Below are 14,184 nucleotides of genomic sequence, written 5' to 3'. Positions count from 1 at the left end.
GTTTTTCTTTATTAAGGCCGTGTGGTTTCCAATGATAAATTCTGGATAAAACATGAAGAGCAAGAAGTAGCTGGCATAGGGAGTGACTAAAGGCAGGTGCTGGCCTCCCAGAGCACAGGAACGCCTCTTTTCTCACAGCCATTCTTTCACCTGGGAACAGTTCTCAGTTAACAAATGGAGAGAGGTTAAGCCTCCACAGAGCTGTGAAGACAAGACTTGCTGCAGCACTGAGAGGAATCCCTGAAGGAGAAATGGCAGAGTGGGAGCCACAGGTCAAATATAAACCCCACCACAGCTCTGTGAATGGGCAGATTCCGAGCAGAATAAAGTGCTATAATTCTTAGTCAGCACAGTTCTGGGCAGAGGCAAGTCGGTCATTTGTTTCTTTTCTTTCTTCCAATGTAAATAGCCTTAAAATGTCATTAACTTTGTCTTTGTACAAAGGTATGTCTTAAAACTAAAAATTAAAACTGAAAAAAAAAATCAGGTTTTACTTTTAAGTGAAGGGTGCTATAAATTTCTGAGGCTTAGCTTTCTGATGACATAGTATTTCTTGGCATAATTCTGCAGCATTAGTAGTAATTTTACTTCTACTGCACAGTAGCATCCAAATATTAGGATTCTCTAGATTAAAAAAAAAGTGCTACCCAAAGCAAAAGTTGCAAACACGCCACCACTTAACCAATTACAGCCCTAGTACCCAGTTATGAAGCTACAGGAGTTGGCCCTCAGACACCAACGTTCTTTCAGGTACAGTAGGCTCCAGTCAGGATGAGGAGATGCTAATGCGAGTTATATTATGGCCTAAGGGGAGCTTAAGAGAGCTTCTTGGAAAAATTAAGTCTACTTTGTCACTTTATTTTGTCTTTATTTTTCATGGAAGCACGAGCTCTTGGATTTCTCAGCCACCCATTGTAAGACTAAAACCAACACTTCATGGAGGACAGCAGCATTACACAGGAAGCCTGAGTTGGTTGGTTAACCACGGCACAGAGCTGGCCCTGTTTTGGAAGGATGCCAGTTATGTGAGCCAATTCCCTGATTATTAGAAGATATTGTTTGAATTGGGCTTTTCGTTACTTACAGATATAAATATTTGGGCTAACTTTTAAGGTATTCGTGCTGGCTAGCTTTTACTGTCAACCTGACACAACAAAGAGTCACCTGGGAAGAGGGAACCTCTACTGAGGAATTGCCTAGATCAGACCGGCCTGTGGGTGTGTCAGCAAAGGACTGTCTGGACAGATGACTGATGTGTGGGGAGACGCTGCCCATTGTGGGTGGCATCATCCCTCAGGCAGGAAGGCCTGGAATGTATAAAGAAGCCAGCTGAGCATGAATCCAGGGAGTATACGCCAGACAACAAGCAGCTTTCTTGCTATGAGTTTATCCTCAGGTTGGAGGTAATGCTGTATGGAATAGCAAGCAGTCTTGCCTCAGGTTCCTGCCCTGACTTCCCTCAATGATGGAACATGACCTGGAAATGAAAGCTGAAGAGAAAAACAAAACAAAACAAAAACAACAAACCCTTTCCTCTGAATACTCTTGCCTAGAATGCTTTTCACAGCAACAGAAAGTAACTTAGTATTTTCATCCCCTGGTAAGGTAACAAGCCGAGTAAAGACGCAGACTGCTCCTGAGAGGAAGCACTGGTCTGCCCTCCTGGCCGTGGTTTGGTCAAGAGAACATCCAGGCAGCCCTGCGTGTACAACTTCTTACCAGCTTTCCAGCTTCACTCTTAGCGCTTCCCTTTGTGTTCTCTTACAGATCAATTACTTAGTGGTGCTGTATGTGTGCTCTAACTCACAGCCCTGCTTGTTGTTCACAGTAACTATTCCACAAGACATCTATCACCTACCCTTTCCATCTCTCACTACCAAATTCTACCCATTGCCCTTTAAGACCCAGCACAAATCAATCACAGGGTTGGTTCTCTGTTCTATGAAGGCCGTATGACCAGGGATTACCACTGATTAGGTATTCTTTGGAAAAGAGATTAAAAAAAGACGGTGAATCACAGCAGTTAACATTTGCAGTATGTGCTGTATTGTATAAGATTAATTTAATTTGTGATAATTTAAAACTAGGCAATAGGAACTCAAGGATGTGTTACCAGGAACCATAAGATCAAAGGCCTTCAGTAGTCTATATTCTTATGAGGAGAATGTTAACATTAAAAATAAGACTGAATTAAACAGCAAAATTTGGGTTTAACAAATGAATTCTTGAAAGAACATTGTGATTTCTGCATTATCTGCTATTTTAAATGGGGATTGGCACAGAGGGCAGGGCAGCGTTTGGACCAAGACTTTATCCTACCATCTGCCCAGAGCTGCCTGGATGTTCTCTTAACTAAAACACAGCTAGGAGGGAAGAGCAAACCCCCCCTCTCAAGAGCAGCCTGCTTCTTTACTCTGCTTGTTGGGTTACCACAGGATTAAAATATTAAAATGAGTAATCTTCTAGTATAGTGAGGGAGCGAATGCATTAATACCTCTTCTCTGGTAGCAAAATAGGAAACATTTTTGGGAAAGTTAAGAAAATAAACTTAGGTGCTCGCTTCAGCAGCACATATACTAAAAAAAATTGGAACGATACAGAGAAGATTAGCATGGCCCCTGCTCGAGGGTGACACAAATTCGTGAAGCGTTCCATTGAAAGAAAGAAAGAAAGAAAGAAAGAAAGAAAGAAAGAAAGAAAGAAAAAAAGAAAGAAAATAAACTTAGACCTCTGAGATATAAACCTTTACAATTTCAATAGATAGCTACCCAAATGATAAACAAGCTTGTCAGTTTTTAAGCAATGAAAATTCATATTATCTATATCCTAGGATGTACTTTTAAATAAAAAGCATTTCCCCCAAATCCATAAAATCCTTTCTAAGGGTACTCCATGAGATTATACTTTAAAGAAGATATAAAATAATGTTTAGCTTATAGACTTTCACATCGGAGTTAATATATTTTAATTTTTAGGCCATCCTGACTATGAAACTTGAGCCGACAAACTTTGTGACTTGCCCTCAGTTCAGTCATTCCAATACTCCCATACGTGGGTAGCCTCCCATATGCGAGAGAGGCCAATCACGGAGAGAGATTCTGCCGTTAACAGTCCCTCCTGATTTTATGAAGCTAATTATCTAGCAGAGGGATTAGAAAAGCAAGCCAGTTAAATACGGAAATACTTGACTTTGAAGAACCATTAGCTGAGTTTAAATGAGGGTCTGGGTTTGCTCATGACGAAGGACATGGAAAAGATACCAACTGAGTGCTGTCTAGAAATTAAGATTCAGAACTTTAAAAATGTTTTGTTTAAGTAACATAAGCTTAGTTATGTTCAAAAGTCAAAGCAATTGTAAGTTAGACAGCAAAAATCTCCCTGTACCTTCCCTCCACTGACCCCGGCTCCCGATACAAGCTTTTCCAACTTTATACTTTTTCCTCAATTTTTGAGGTTAAGTTAAATTTTGACAGAAGGCCTGGGTAACATGTGGTAGCTCATGCTCATCTCTAACTCTAGTTCTCGGATGTCTCTTCTAAGTGCCTATGGAGAGGGACAGGCACCAGGCACACAAAGGTACAAATATACACATACAGAGTCAAAACACCCCTATGCATAAAACAAATAAATCTTCATGCTTTGAGACAGTATCTCACCTGATAGCTGTTTGCTTGGTTTTTTTTTTTTGAAACAAGATCTCATTCTGTAGCTCAGACTGGCCTTAAACTCCTGGTCCTTCTGCCTCTCTCTCTCAAGTGCTGAGATTACAGGCCCTGTATCCATGCTTGCTCAGAGCAGACAACGATCATCAATGAGAGCTATGCTCGACTAAGTCAATTAAAACATAAGCCCTACAATGTTTGATATTTCAGGCATAATATTTTCAATAAAACTAAACTAAGCTCATGAGGTTCCACTCTCCTCGAGGATTTCCACAGCTCAGGGGTGATGGGAGAGGGAGAGTACTGTAGCCACTGGTGAGCTGCCTGTGCTCTTGAAACAATCAATCCCTTATGCTAGGCTCCTGTAACCAACCCTAATGAAACTCACTAGACCACACACACACACACACACACACACACACACACACACACACACACTTAAATTATGAGAGGAGAAGGGGGCTAGCTGGGAAGAGGAAGTTGAATCAGTGGGAGTGAGTCTCAGGGAGGATACCAGAAGGGAATGATATCAAATATATTATGTATATGCATGAAAATATCAAATAGAAAGCACACTGTTAATGTGTTAACAACAAACATATTGAATACTGCTAGGTAGCTTTAACTACACCACTAGGGAGGCAATGGCAGGTGGGTCTCTGTAAGTTAGAGGCCAACATGGTCTACCAAGTGAGTTCCAGCCCAGCAAGGGCTACATGGTGAGACCATGCCTCAAAATACAAATTAAAGAAAGAATAGCCATGATACTTTGTTAGACCTTAAAGGGACTTTAAAGTAGAAAATGCTGCCATGGGGATGCGTGCCTTTACTCCCACCACTCAGGAAGTGGGTATCTGTGAGTTCAAGGCCAGCCCTGTCTACAAAGCAAAGTCCAGTCAGGTCACACAGTGAGACCCTAAATTTCACCCCTACCCCACGTAGAAAATACCTGGTACCCCTGAGAGAGACAACCAGAGGATACCCAGTCATCAAACAGATTATAATCTTCTGCAAAGTGTATGATATGAGAATTGCATATTCTTACCACAGTGAATTTGCTTTACTGGCTATAACTGTGGTTTTTTACTATCCATGGTTAAATTTCTGAGGTTAAGCTTTGGACGAGGTTCAGAACTACATAGCTGGTTCTCAGGTCTTGCCTACACTACTGGACCCCTGGTGCAGGGCTTTCAGGCGTGGATTAGGGCCTGTAACACTGGCTCCTGAATGGCCAGCCTTCAGACTTGGGCTGGAACTGCTCTACTGGCTTTCCTGGGTATCCAGCTTGCAGTCTACAAAACTCTGGGCCTTCTGAGCATCCATAACCAACTAAGCATCCATAACTAATATATTATACTAGTTCTGTTTCTCTAGAGAACTTTTGGGTTTTGTTTTTTTGTTTGTTTTGTTTTGTTTTTGCCTTTTAAGACAGGCTGTCCTATAACTCTCTCTGTAGAGCCGGCTGGCCTCAAACTAAGATCCACCTGCCTCTACTTCCTGAGTACTGGGATTAAAGGTGTGTGCTACCACTGCCCAGCTTGGAGAACTCTTAACACACTACAATAACATGTTTTCATGTTAAATTGTTTACATCTGAAGGAATTTGGCATATCATGTAACTAGAGGACCCACTTACCGCCCATCCTTGACTTCACTATAGAAACAGGACCACCCTAGTTAGGTTTACTTATTTACCTTTTTTGGTCTTAAAAAACCAACTGTTACATTTATTTGTTTGTATCTGCACCTGCATACACACACATATGCCAGAATACGTGTGTATGGAGCTCAGAGGACAGTTTATAGAAATCAGTTCTCGTCCACTCTGTGGTCCAGATGACCAAGCTTTGGTTATCAGGTGGAAGAAAGTGCCCTTTAACTGCTGAGCCAGCTCTGCAGCCTCAGAGCTAACTAAACATCTGAAATTAGGATTTATGTGCAATCGTCCAAATGAAAACTATAATGATAAAAACATTAAGTTAATGTAATTGAGGAAATTATGTAATAAAAAAATATAAAAAAAAAAAAAAAAAAANATAAAAAAAAAAAAAAAAAAAACCATTAAGTTTTTTTTTTTTTTTTTAGGGAAAAGCAGAACCCAGAGATTCAATGGCAAAGAAAAGTCAGGAAGATGTAAGAAACAACTGGGGGAGAGGGAAGTTGGGGCAAAACAAGCAATACTTAGGAGCAACAAGAAAGCCAAGCTGCCGCACGGGAGAGATTGCAGGAAGAAGACTCACCTTCTGCCAGCATCTGTGACGTGCTACCTTACCTCACTCATTAGCTCACTCTTGATGAGAGAGACCCCGGGCCTGGCTCAAGGGGGGCCAGCTCAAAACATGCGCTCCCAGGACTAAGTGGGGAACACTTTAGTACTAGTGCACTATGGGTATTGGGAAAAAACCGACCTAAAAATCAGTGCCACGTATAGAATAGCTAAAGTTTACCATGTTAATTCTAGTCTGACACTTACTCAGTGTTATTACATAAATTTAAAGCTCACTTTTAAATTACAGAGGAAAATACCAGAACATGAAAATACAGACTAAACACAAACTTACTAATTTTTTTACAATAATCAGAATATAATAATAAAACTTTTGCTGCAACTGTACTCATTAAACCAAATAATCATTAAACCCAAACTCCTACTTTTCTGGGTGTTTTTTTTTTTTTCAATTGATTGTTTTAAATTGAAAGGCTATATGCATATTGTAAAGAGAACCTCAGTAGTTGAATTAGAAGTAAAAGTCTCTCTGCTGAATGCCATCTGTGTGATACTTCCTGGTACAAACAATGTTTTATTACATTGTTTCTGTATGCTTTGCAGTTTTAGAGATGTTAATATGAAAAAATATGCATTATAATTTATGGAATGTGGTAATTATTTTTCCCTTTTTGTATGGTTTTCAAAACTTAATTTTAATAATTATAACTCTCAAATGTAAGATGTACAACTAGAGAATTGCTCCAAATCTACTATAATGCATTTTGGCCGCAGGACAGCTACAATTTTAAGTTTGAGATAGACTTGAAGGGAGTAAAGGGAGACCACACAGATTTCTGGGGAAGAGGAAGCGACCTGCACGCTTGGCCCTAACAGTGATAACAACACAAGCACAGCGGGTGATGGGGCTGGAGGGAAGAAGCTGGTCAAACACTGTACAACTTCCATCCAGGCTTCAGTCTGGGCATCATGTCATCTCAGTTCCAGGTTGATATAATCCAGATTTCAAAAGGAGCACTCTGGATATCAGATTGGAAATGCATGCTAGAGGAATGTTTTAGTCACTGTAGCCAAGGCAACTCTATTAAAACAAAGCATTCAGTCTTGCTTACAGTTTCATAGGGTTACTCCATTGCCATGGTGGAGAGCAGACAGGCATGGCACTGGAGCAGTGGTTGAGAGCTTTACATTCTGATCCACACACAGGCAGAGTGAGACTATGGGCATCCTGCACCACCAGTGACACACCTCCTCCAACAGCACCACACCACTCCGAAAGGGCCACACCTCCTAATTCTTTCAAGCAATTCACCAAGTGGGGTGCCGGTACCTATTCATCATTCAAACCACCACAGGGATAAAGGTGAAAACAGATAAGCCATAAGCATTGCACATAGTTATCCAGAAAGCTAGAGGTGATGGTGGCTACTGCCAGAGTGAAGAGAAATAGCCAGACCAACATACATGTGGAATTTAGAAACAAAGATTCCCTGACATGAGGTGGAAGACAGAGAGGAGTCAAGGATGACTCCAAGATTTCTGTTTCCACCACACACACACACGTGTGTGTGTGTGTGTGTGTGTGTGTGTGTGTGTGTGTGTGTATGTGTGTGTGCATGTTCCCATTACATGGACACATGTGTGAGGATGCATGTGTGTTCGTGGAGAGGCCTGAGGCTGACGTCATGGTCTCTCTCAATCACTCTCCAATCATTCAGTAGGGCAGGGCCTTTCACCAGAACCCAGAGAGCAATGACATTGTAAATGAGGCCAGCCAGCTTGCTTTGGGATCCCATCTCCCTCTCCTACATGCTGGAATTATACGTGGGCTTTTGCCTGGCTTTTACCCATGTACTGTGTGTGGATCTTGAGTCTAGTCCTGAAGCTTTAATGGCAAGTCCTTTTAACTATTAAGTGATTTTTTTCCCCAGCATCTCTGAGACTTCTTATGTGAAAACTGGAGGATGGGCCCTGATACTGATAACAGGAAGAAAGGTGGATATGTGGGTATTTTTAGGGAAAGCCACAATTTAGTGGTTAAGATTACTGTTGGTATACTAGTGTAGCTATAACTGGGTGTCAGATATAAAATAATCTAAAATTAATACCTTCTATTTCTCTGAATCAGACACCTTAAGTAAAGCAACTGGAGCCTAGAGGTTTTAGAGAGTACTGACAAACTGCTCTTCAAACTGGATGCTATGGCCATGTATTAATGTCCCCATAAGCCCACTGATTTTACCCCATCTTCTTTGGTTAGATTTGTTTATTTATTTTATGTGTATGAGTATCTTCCTGAATGCGTGTACATGTGTACCACATGCACAAATAGTGCTTGTACAGAGACCTCTATATTTTCTTCAGATCCCTCAGTGTCCCATCATATAGGTACACGGTGAACTAGCGAGTGCACTTACTTCCACATTGCAAATTAATGCTCCAAAGCCGTCAGTTCACCCTTTATGCACTGAGACTCAATGTTCCCTGAGTCACACAGATTTGGACATTGTAATCTTTTCATTGATCTCAGTTTGGCCCTACACTATGGGATTAAAGCTATGTTGGTGGTAGGTTTTTTTCTTCCCCTCCCCCTTCCTTCCTTCCTTCCTTCCTTCCTTCCTTCCTTCCTTCCTTCCTTCCTTCCTTCCTCCCCCCCAACCCCCCCACTTTCAGACAGAGTATCACATAGGTCAGCCTGCCCAGACATCACTCCACAGCTGGAAGTGAACATTCGATTCTCTTGCCTTCGCTTTCTCAGGAGCCCTGCACTGAACACGTGTGTTACCAAGTCCAGCGAAACTCTTCCCCATACTATAATTTTGCTTTTTGAGTTTTGTTCTGTTTCGGGCAGTGATGAGAATGAATGCACAGCCTTTGTTTTGTTTTGTTTTAGGGAGATAAAAGCAGAAGGGAAAGCTGGGCGTGGTGGCGCACACCTTTAATCCCAGTACTTGGGAGGCAGAGGCAGGCAGACATCTGAGTTTGAGGCCAGCCTGGTCTACAAAGTGAGTTCCAGGACAGCAAGGGTTATACAGCGAAACCCTATCTCAAAAAACAAACAAACAAACAAACAAACAAACAAACAAAAAACAAAAACTAAAAAAGAAGGGAAAACCAAAATAATATATTAATTATAAATATATATATATTATATTTAGCCATAAAATTACTAAATGCAATGCTCTGCTTTTAAGTAATAGAAAATTTTCTTATAAAGAAAAAATTAAAATTCAATGACTATATAGATGTAATATTAATAATATTCTTTATACTAATGTAAGGTATACATATACCCTGCATCAGAACTACTGAGTCAGGCAGTTCTATTAAGAGTCACAGAAGGAGGCCAGGCGTGGTGGCGCACACCTTTAATCCCAGCACTCGGGAGGCAGGGGCAGGTGGATTTCTGAGTTCAAGGCCAGCCTGGTCTACAAACTGAGTTCCAGGACAGCCAGAACTACACAGAGAAACCCTGTCTGGAAAAACCAAAAAAAAAAAAAAAAAAAAAAAAAAAAAAAAAAAAAAAAAAAAAAAAAAAAAAAAAAAAGTCACAGAAGGTTACAATCTTACTGTCAGTATGTAAGATCAAAACTATCATCTTTTTGAAATGATTTTTTTAATCTAATTTTTAAATTTTTTCTGTGCATTATTGTGTCTGTGTGAATGTGTTGGATCCCCTAGAACTTGAGTTAGACAGTTGTAAGTTGTGATGCAGGTACTGGGAATTGAATCAGGGTCCTCTAGAAGAGCAGTCAGTGCTCTTAGCCACTAAGCCCCCTCTCCAGTGCCCAAAGCCGTCATCTTTGAGTTGCGAATCTTCTGGCTTGAACTGGATGTTAGTTTATTAGTTTATTAGTTTTGTTAACTAAAGAAGACCTAAAGCAAGGAAGTCAAAATGTTAGCATCCGTGTGCTTTTGCTAAAGAGCTTTTTACAAATTAATTTAATTTAATTTTAGAGACAGGGTCTCTCCATGAAGCCCTAACTGTCTGGAACAGGAAATGTAGATCCCTAGCTATATAGATTCACCTGCTCTGCTTCTCACTGAGTACTGGGATTAAAGATATGTGCCACTATACCCAGCCTGCATATTTATCTTAAAGTATTAAGTATTTCTTTCTAAATTATTTCCCCCTCAAAACAAAACCAAAAACCTGAAAACAACCAAAAAAAAAATCTGAAATTAAATTCTTGGTCAAGCTCTCAAATAAAATGCTATCTCCAAAGAATCTAATGCTCTAATCAAATCAGACATGCAAAGCAATGCCTGCAGCTAGGGAGGTATCAGAGGAGAGCACTAATCTGGCAGGCCTGAGGCTCTGTATCCCATCTCCAGCAATGTTTCAGCTTTCAGTGCCTCTCATGCCAATATGCTTTAAGGTTCAGTTTTTCTCAAAACCTAAAAAAATAAAATAGAAGCTAATTCTGAATAAAAGACTCATCGTTTTTCTAACACCCTGTCTCATTTTGGAATACAGCAGATATTTATTTATATTGAGTATAGGGGTTATTTTGCTTTTCCTCCTGTGAACATTTACTCTGCAATTAAAACATTAGTTATGTTGCAAGGTGTGGTGGCACATATATTTAATCCCAGCACTCAGAGGGAGAGGCCAACACCCACATGACATAGCTTCCAAACACCTTTCCTTCTTTCTGGGTTTGGTTTCTCTTGTAATCTCTTCAGAATATAACAAAAGAGAAAGGGACCTAATCCTATCAGTTTATATTACACACACACACACACACACACACACACACACACACACACACAGAGTTTTGAATGTTGTATTTTGAAACTTTTATTCTAATCAGAAATAAATATTCAACCCCTACTTAAATTTTAAAAACACAACCAAATGAATGAAAAACCTAAACTAAAACCAGCCTGTCTCTATCCTTGAATGTCTTACTGCCCTACAATGACGGAGGAGTCAGGCTGTTTGACAGAGCCTCTTCCTATGTATATGGTAAATGTTCACTACCTTAAATAAAATATATAGCACTTGCCAGGCATGGTGGCACAGCCTTTAGTCCCAGCATTCAGGAGGCAGAGATGATAGATCTGAGTTCAAGGTCAGCCTTATCTGCATAGTGAGTTCCAGAACAGCCAGGTCTATGTAGACAGACAGACAGACCCTGTCTTAAAAGCAAAGCAAAACAAAACAAAACAAAAGAACAACAAAACAGTCAAAGCAAAGTCTAGTGCGATGGAATCAGAATAATGAGTGTTTATACTTCTGCCTCACGCAGGAACTTCCTAATGTGTGAGCCTAAGTCACACAATATACTCACCTACCTTGTAGCTAGCTACTCCTCACCCATCAAATCATTAAAGCTGTAACAGTTTGGTTGTAAAATTTAAGTTTCAAAATTTCCCATCTGTATTTAAAGAATGCAGATCAGTAATATAAAAACATATGCAAATGTGCATCTGCTGGTAGTGAGTGTAGAGTCTGAGCAGATCCTCTTGTTCTGGGGGCCTTTATGGTAACTGTGCTCTTTCTCAAGTCTGACTCCTTAATCTCAAAGTCTGTTGATTTGCACTGAGGTCTGACAAGCAGAGCAAAGCTAAATAATAAAGCTTATAAAGTGGCCAAATTATACTCGGATCATTAATGCCAGGTAAACACCTCCATGCATTTACATAAAGCTCCCTCAAAAAGTAAATAATCTTTAGAAGCAAACACAAAATATCCACTAAATGCTTTTGCTGGTATTATGCAATAGACATGAGCATAGTAAGATTAAAAATTTTAAATGTAGAGGCTGAAGAGATGGCTCAGTGGTTAAAAGCTCTTGCTACTCCTACAGGACCTGGGTTCTCTTCTTAGCACTGATATCAGGCAGCTCATAACCACTGACCTTCACCAGTACCCGCGTGCCAAGTGAGCACGGCAGAAATACACACACGCACGCACGCACGCACGCGCATACACACACACACACATTCATACACACTCACACTCACTCACTCATACATACACACACACACACACTCACATGCACACAATTTTAAAATCAAATTACAATTTTTTATAGGTGCAATATAACTGGGCTATCAAGAAAAGCATTTAGAAATATTATAATGAATTATTTTGAGAATTTTTCACTTGGGAGGCAGAGGCAGGCGGATTTCTGAGGCCAGCCTGGTTTACAGAGTGAATTCCAGGACAGCCAGGGCTACACAGAGAAACCCTGTCTTGAAAAACAAAACAAAAAACAACAAAAAAATGTTTTTCATTTCTATTAGCATGTCTATTTAACCCCTGTGAGCATATTTATCATCGGTGCTTACTCTTTTACTTAGGAGCGTCTGACAACTGAGTAATCACAGTGCCATGCAACACTGGTTTTAGAAATCTTTATCATCAGTAAAAATAACTACTTCAAATTAATTTTTACATTAAAAATTCAGCAAAAGAATGACTTTTATTGCTTATAAAGATGAACCATGTCAATATTTCCACTGTCTGGTTAAGTTAAATATTAACTCTTGCTGTCCTGAGGCGGTTGTGTCAGACATGCACTGAGTTCTACAACACTGACCTGTAATGGACATGAGTCACTGTTGGTTTCCTGTACCCCAGGATCCAGGTCTGAATGTCTATTGGTTCAGCTTTGGGATAAGCTATGGTTGTATCTATTATCCACTGGAGGCCTCTTGATTTGCATTCTGAAAATAAAGAAAAAGCGCCTTGAGTAGGGTGAGGTTTCTGTACCTGCAGTACAGAACTCACTCACACAGCTGAGGCAGACTAATGTGCCTTTGTTTTGAGAAAAAAGGTAGATGCTGTTCCTGCTGTTCTCTTAAGACAGTAGTACTCTTAGCATAAAATGAAAGCATCTTACTATAGAGTAGATTACTTCAGAACAAATAGAACACGATTACTTACTATACACAGCTCATTCAAATTTTCAGTATAATTATACACTAGCAAGGTCTTATTATATATTATCACTCCTACACAAAAGAGCCTATGAAAAGCCACAAAGTAAAGCATACATCATAAAAATGAAACATAGACTTCAAAACCAAACCAATAAATGTAAACAAAAGTCATGGTTTACCATATTAATACTTAGGAGACATTAACAAATTCAGAGAAACTGGACATAAAATAAATTTAGACATACATTATTATTGGTTACTTCCTCAATTTTACCAAGAGTTACACATAAATAATTTTCCTACCCTGTCCTTCTGAAAGAATGATCAAGAGCCACCACTATGAGAAGAGATGGGAAAGTTCTGTTTGGTCTGCTCCTTCCCAGGCAGTTTTTGTTTCCATCAATGAGTACAAAACCAAGCAAGCGTGGAGAGGGGATTCTCACAGAGAACACTGGCTTTCAGTGTGTTAAAGCGGAACTGTCTGTTCTACACATGAAGTGTCTAGAATAATTTTTCAGCCTGAGTCTAAATTATATTAGGAATCAATAATATATTACCTTTTCTTGTTAGAATTTAAAACAGGTTTTAAATTCCTTAAAAGATTTTGGAGCAACATTCTGTTGGGGGTAATTTTTAAGAAGGAACAGTTTTCCTCTGAGCACAGTGACCTAGGCCTGCAGACTGTGGCAAGAAGACAGGAGGGTAAGTGGCTCAAGGCGACTGGGTTACTGACTTTGCCTAAAAACCAAACCAAAACAAAGCAAAAGCAATCAAACCCCATGAACTGCTGGACAGAGAGAGGGTAGAGGGAGAGGTTACAGCAAATGTCGGAAACTTCAGAGTGTGGAGGGCGGCTCACGGACAGGGACAGGCAGTACAAGTTCTCCGAACTCTATGCTTAGAAATTCTCATGACAGGAAGTGTAAAGGCCCAGCCGAGCTCAGTTCAGGAGGAGTTACCACTCCGAAGATCCTGACACTTCTAAAGGTAGAATATCATTTTGGTATGTGCCGAGAGCACACATTAAATAAAAACACAAAGGTAGTGCTCGCTTCGGCAGCACGGATACTAAAACTGGAACAATATAGAGAAGATCACAGCCTCTGCACAAGGATGGCACGCAAATTCGTGAAGTGTTCCATATTATTTTAAAAATGAAAAACAAAACCCCACAAAGGTAGGGCTTATGTTTACAGAGGATAAGTACTAGTGAATATTAAAACCAAGGAATACAATGGAAAATATCAAAACAGAAGAAAACAGTAGAATACTTTTCAGGTATTCTGATGACTTAAGATTTAAATATATTAACTAAGGATAAATAATAAACTTTCTTATGAATAGAATTTGTGGCTATCTGAAAGAAGTCTCTTTCTTCATTAGTAGGCAACTGTTATCACAATT

General features: G+C 39.8%; 1 protein-coding gene and 2 non-coding genes across 5 annotated transcripts in view; 2 read left to right on the top strand and 1 right to left on the bottom strand.

Moving 5' to 3' along the window:
* Positions 1 to 14,184, bottom strand: part of Lpgat1 (lysophosphatidylglycerol acyltransferase 1) — a 65,985-nt gene that overhangs the window by 8,990 nt on the left and 42,811 nt on the right. For all 3 annotated transcript variants that reach the window (XM_029480923.1, XM_021184016.1, XM_029480950.1), the window contains exon 6: positions 12,438 to 12,564. In XM_029480923.1, the coding sequence (XP_029336783.1) occupies positions 12,438 to 12,564 (127 nt within the window). The remainder of the gene's footprint in view (positions 1 to 12,437; positions 12,565 to 14,184) is intronic.
* On the top strand, positions 2,553 to 2,661 carry LOC115032375. The gene has a single exon (XR_003838054.1). It is a non-coding gene; the product is annotated as a U6 spliceosomal RNA (small nuclear RNA).
* Positions 13,825 to 13,928, top strand: LOC115032369. The gene has a single exon (XR_003838048.1). It is a non-coding gene; the product is annotated as a U6 spliceosomal RNA (small nuclear RNA).

This window comes from Mus caroli, chromosome 1 (genome assembly GCF_900094665.2).
Source record: "Mus caroli chromosome 1, CAROLI_EIJ_v1.1, whole genome shotgun sequence".
NCBI classification, from domain to species: domain Eukaryota; kingdom Metazoa; phylum Chordata; class Mammalia; order Rodentia; family Muridae; genus Mus; species Mus caroli.
The sequence above is the reverse complement of the archived record's forward strand: the minus strand, read 5'-3'. Positions and strand labels throughout refer to the sequence as shown.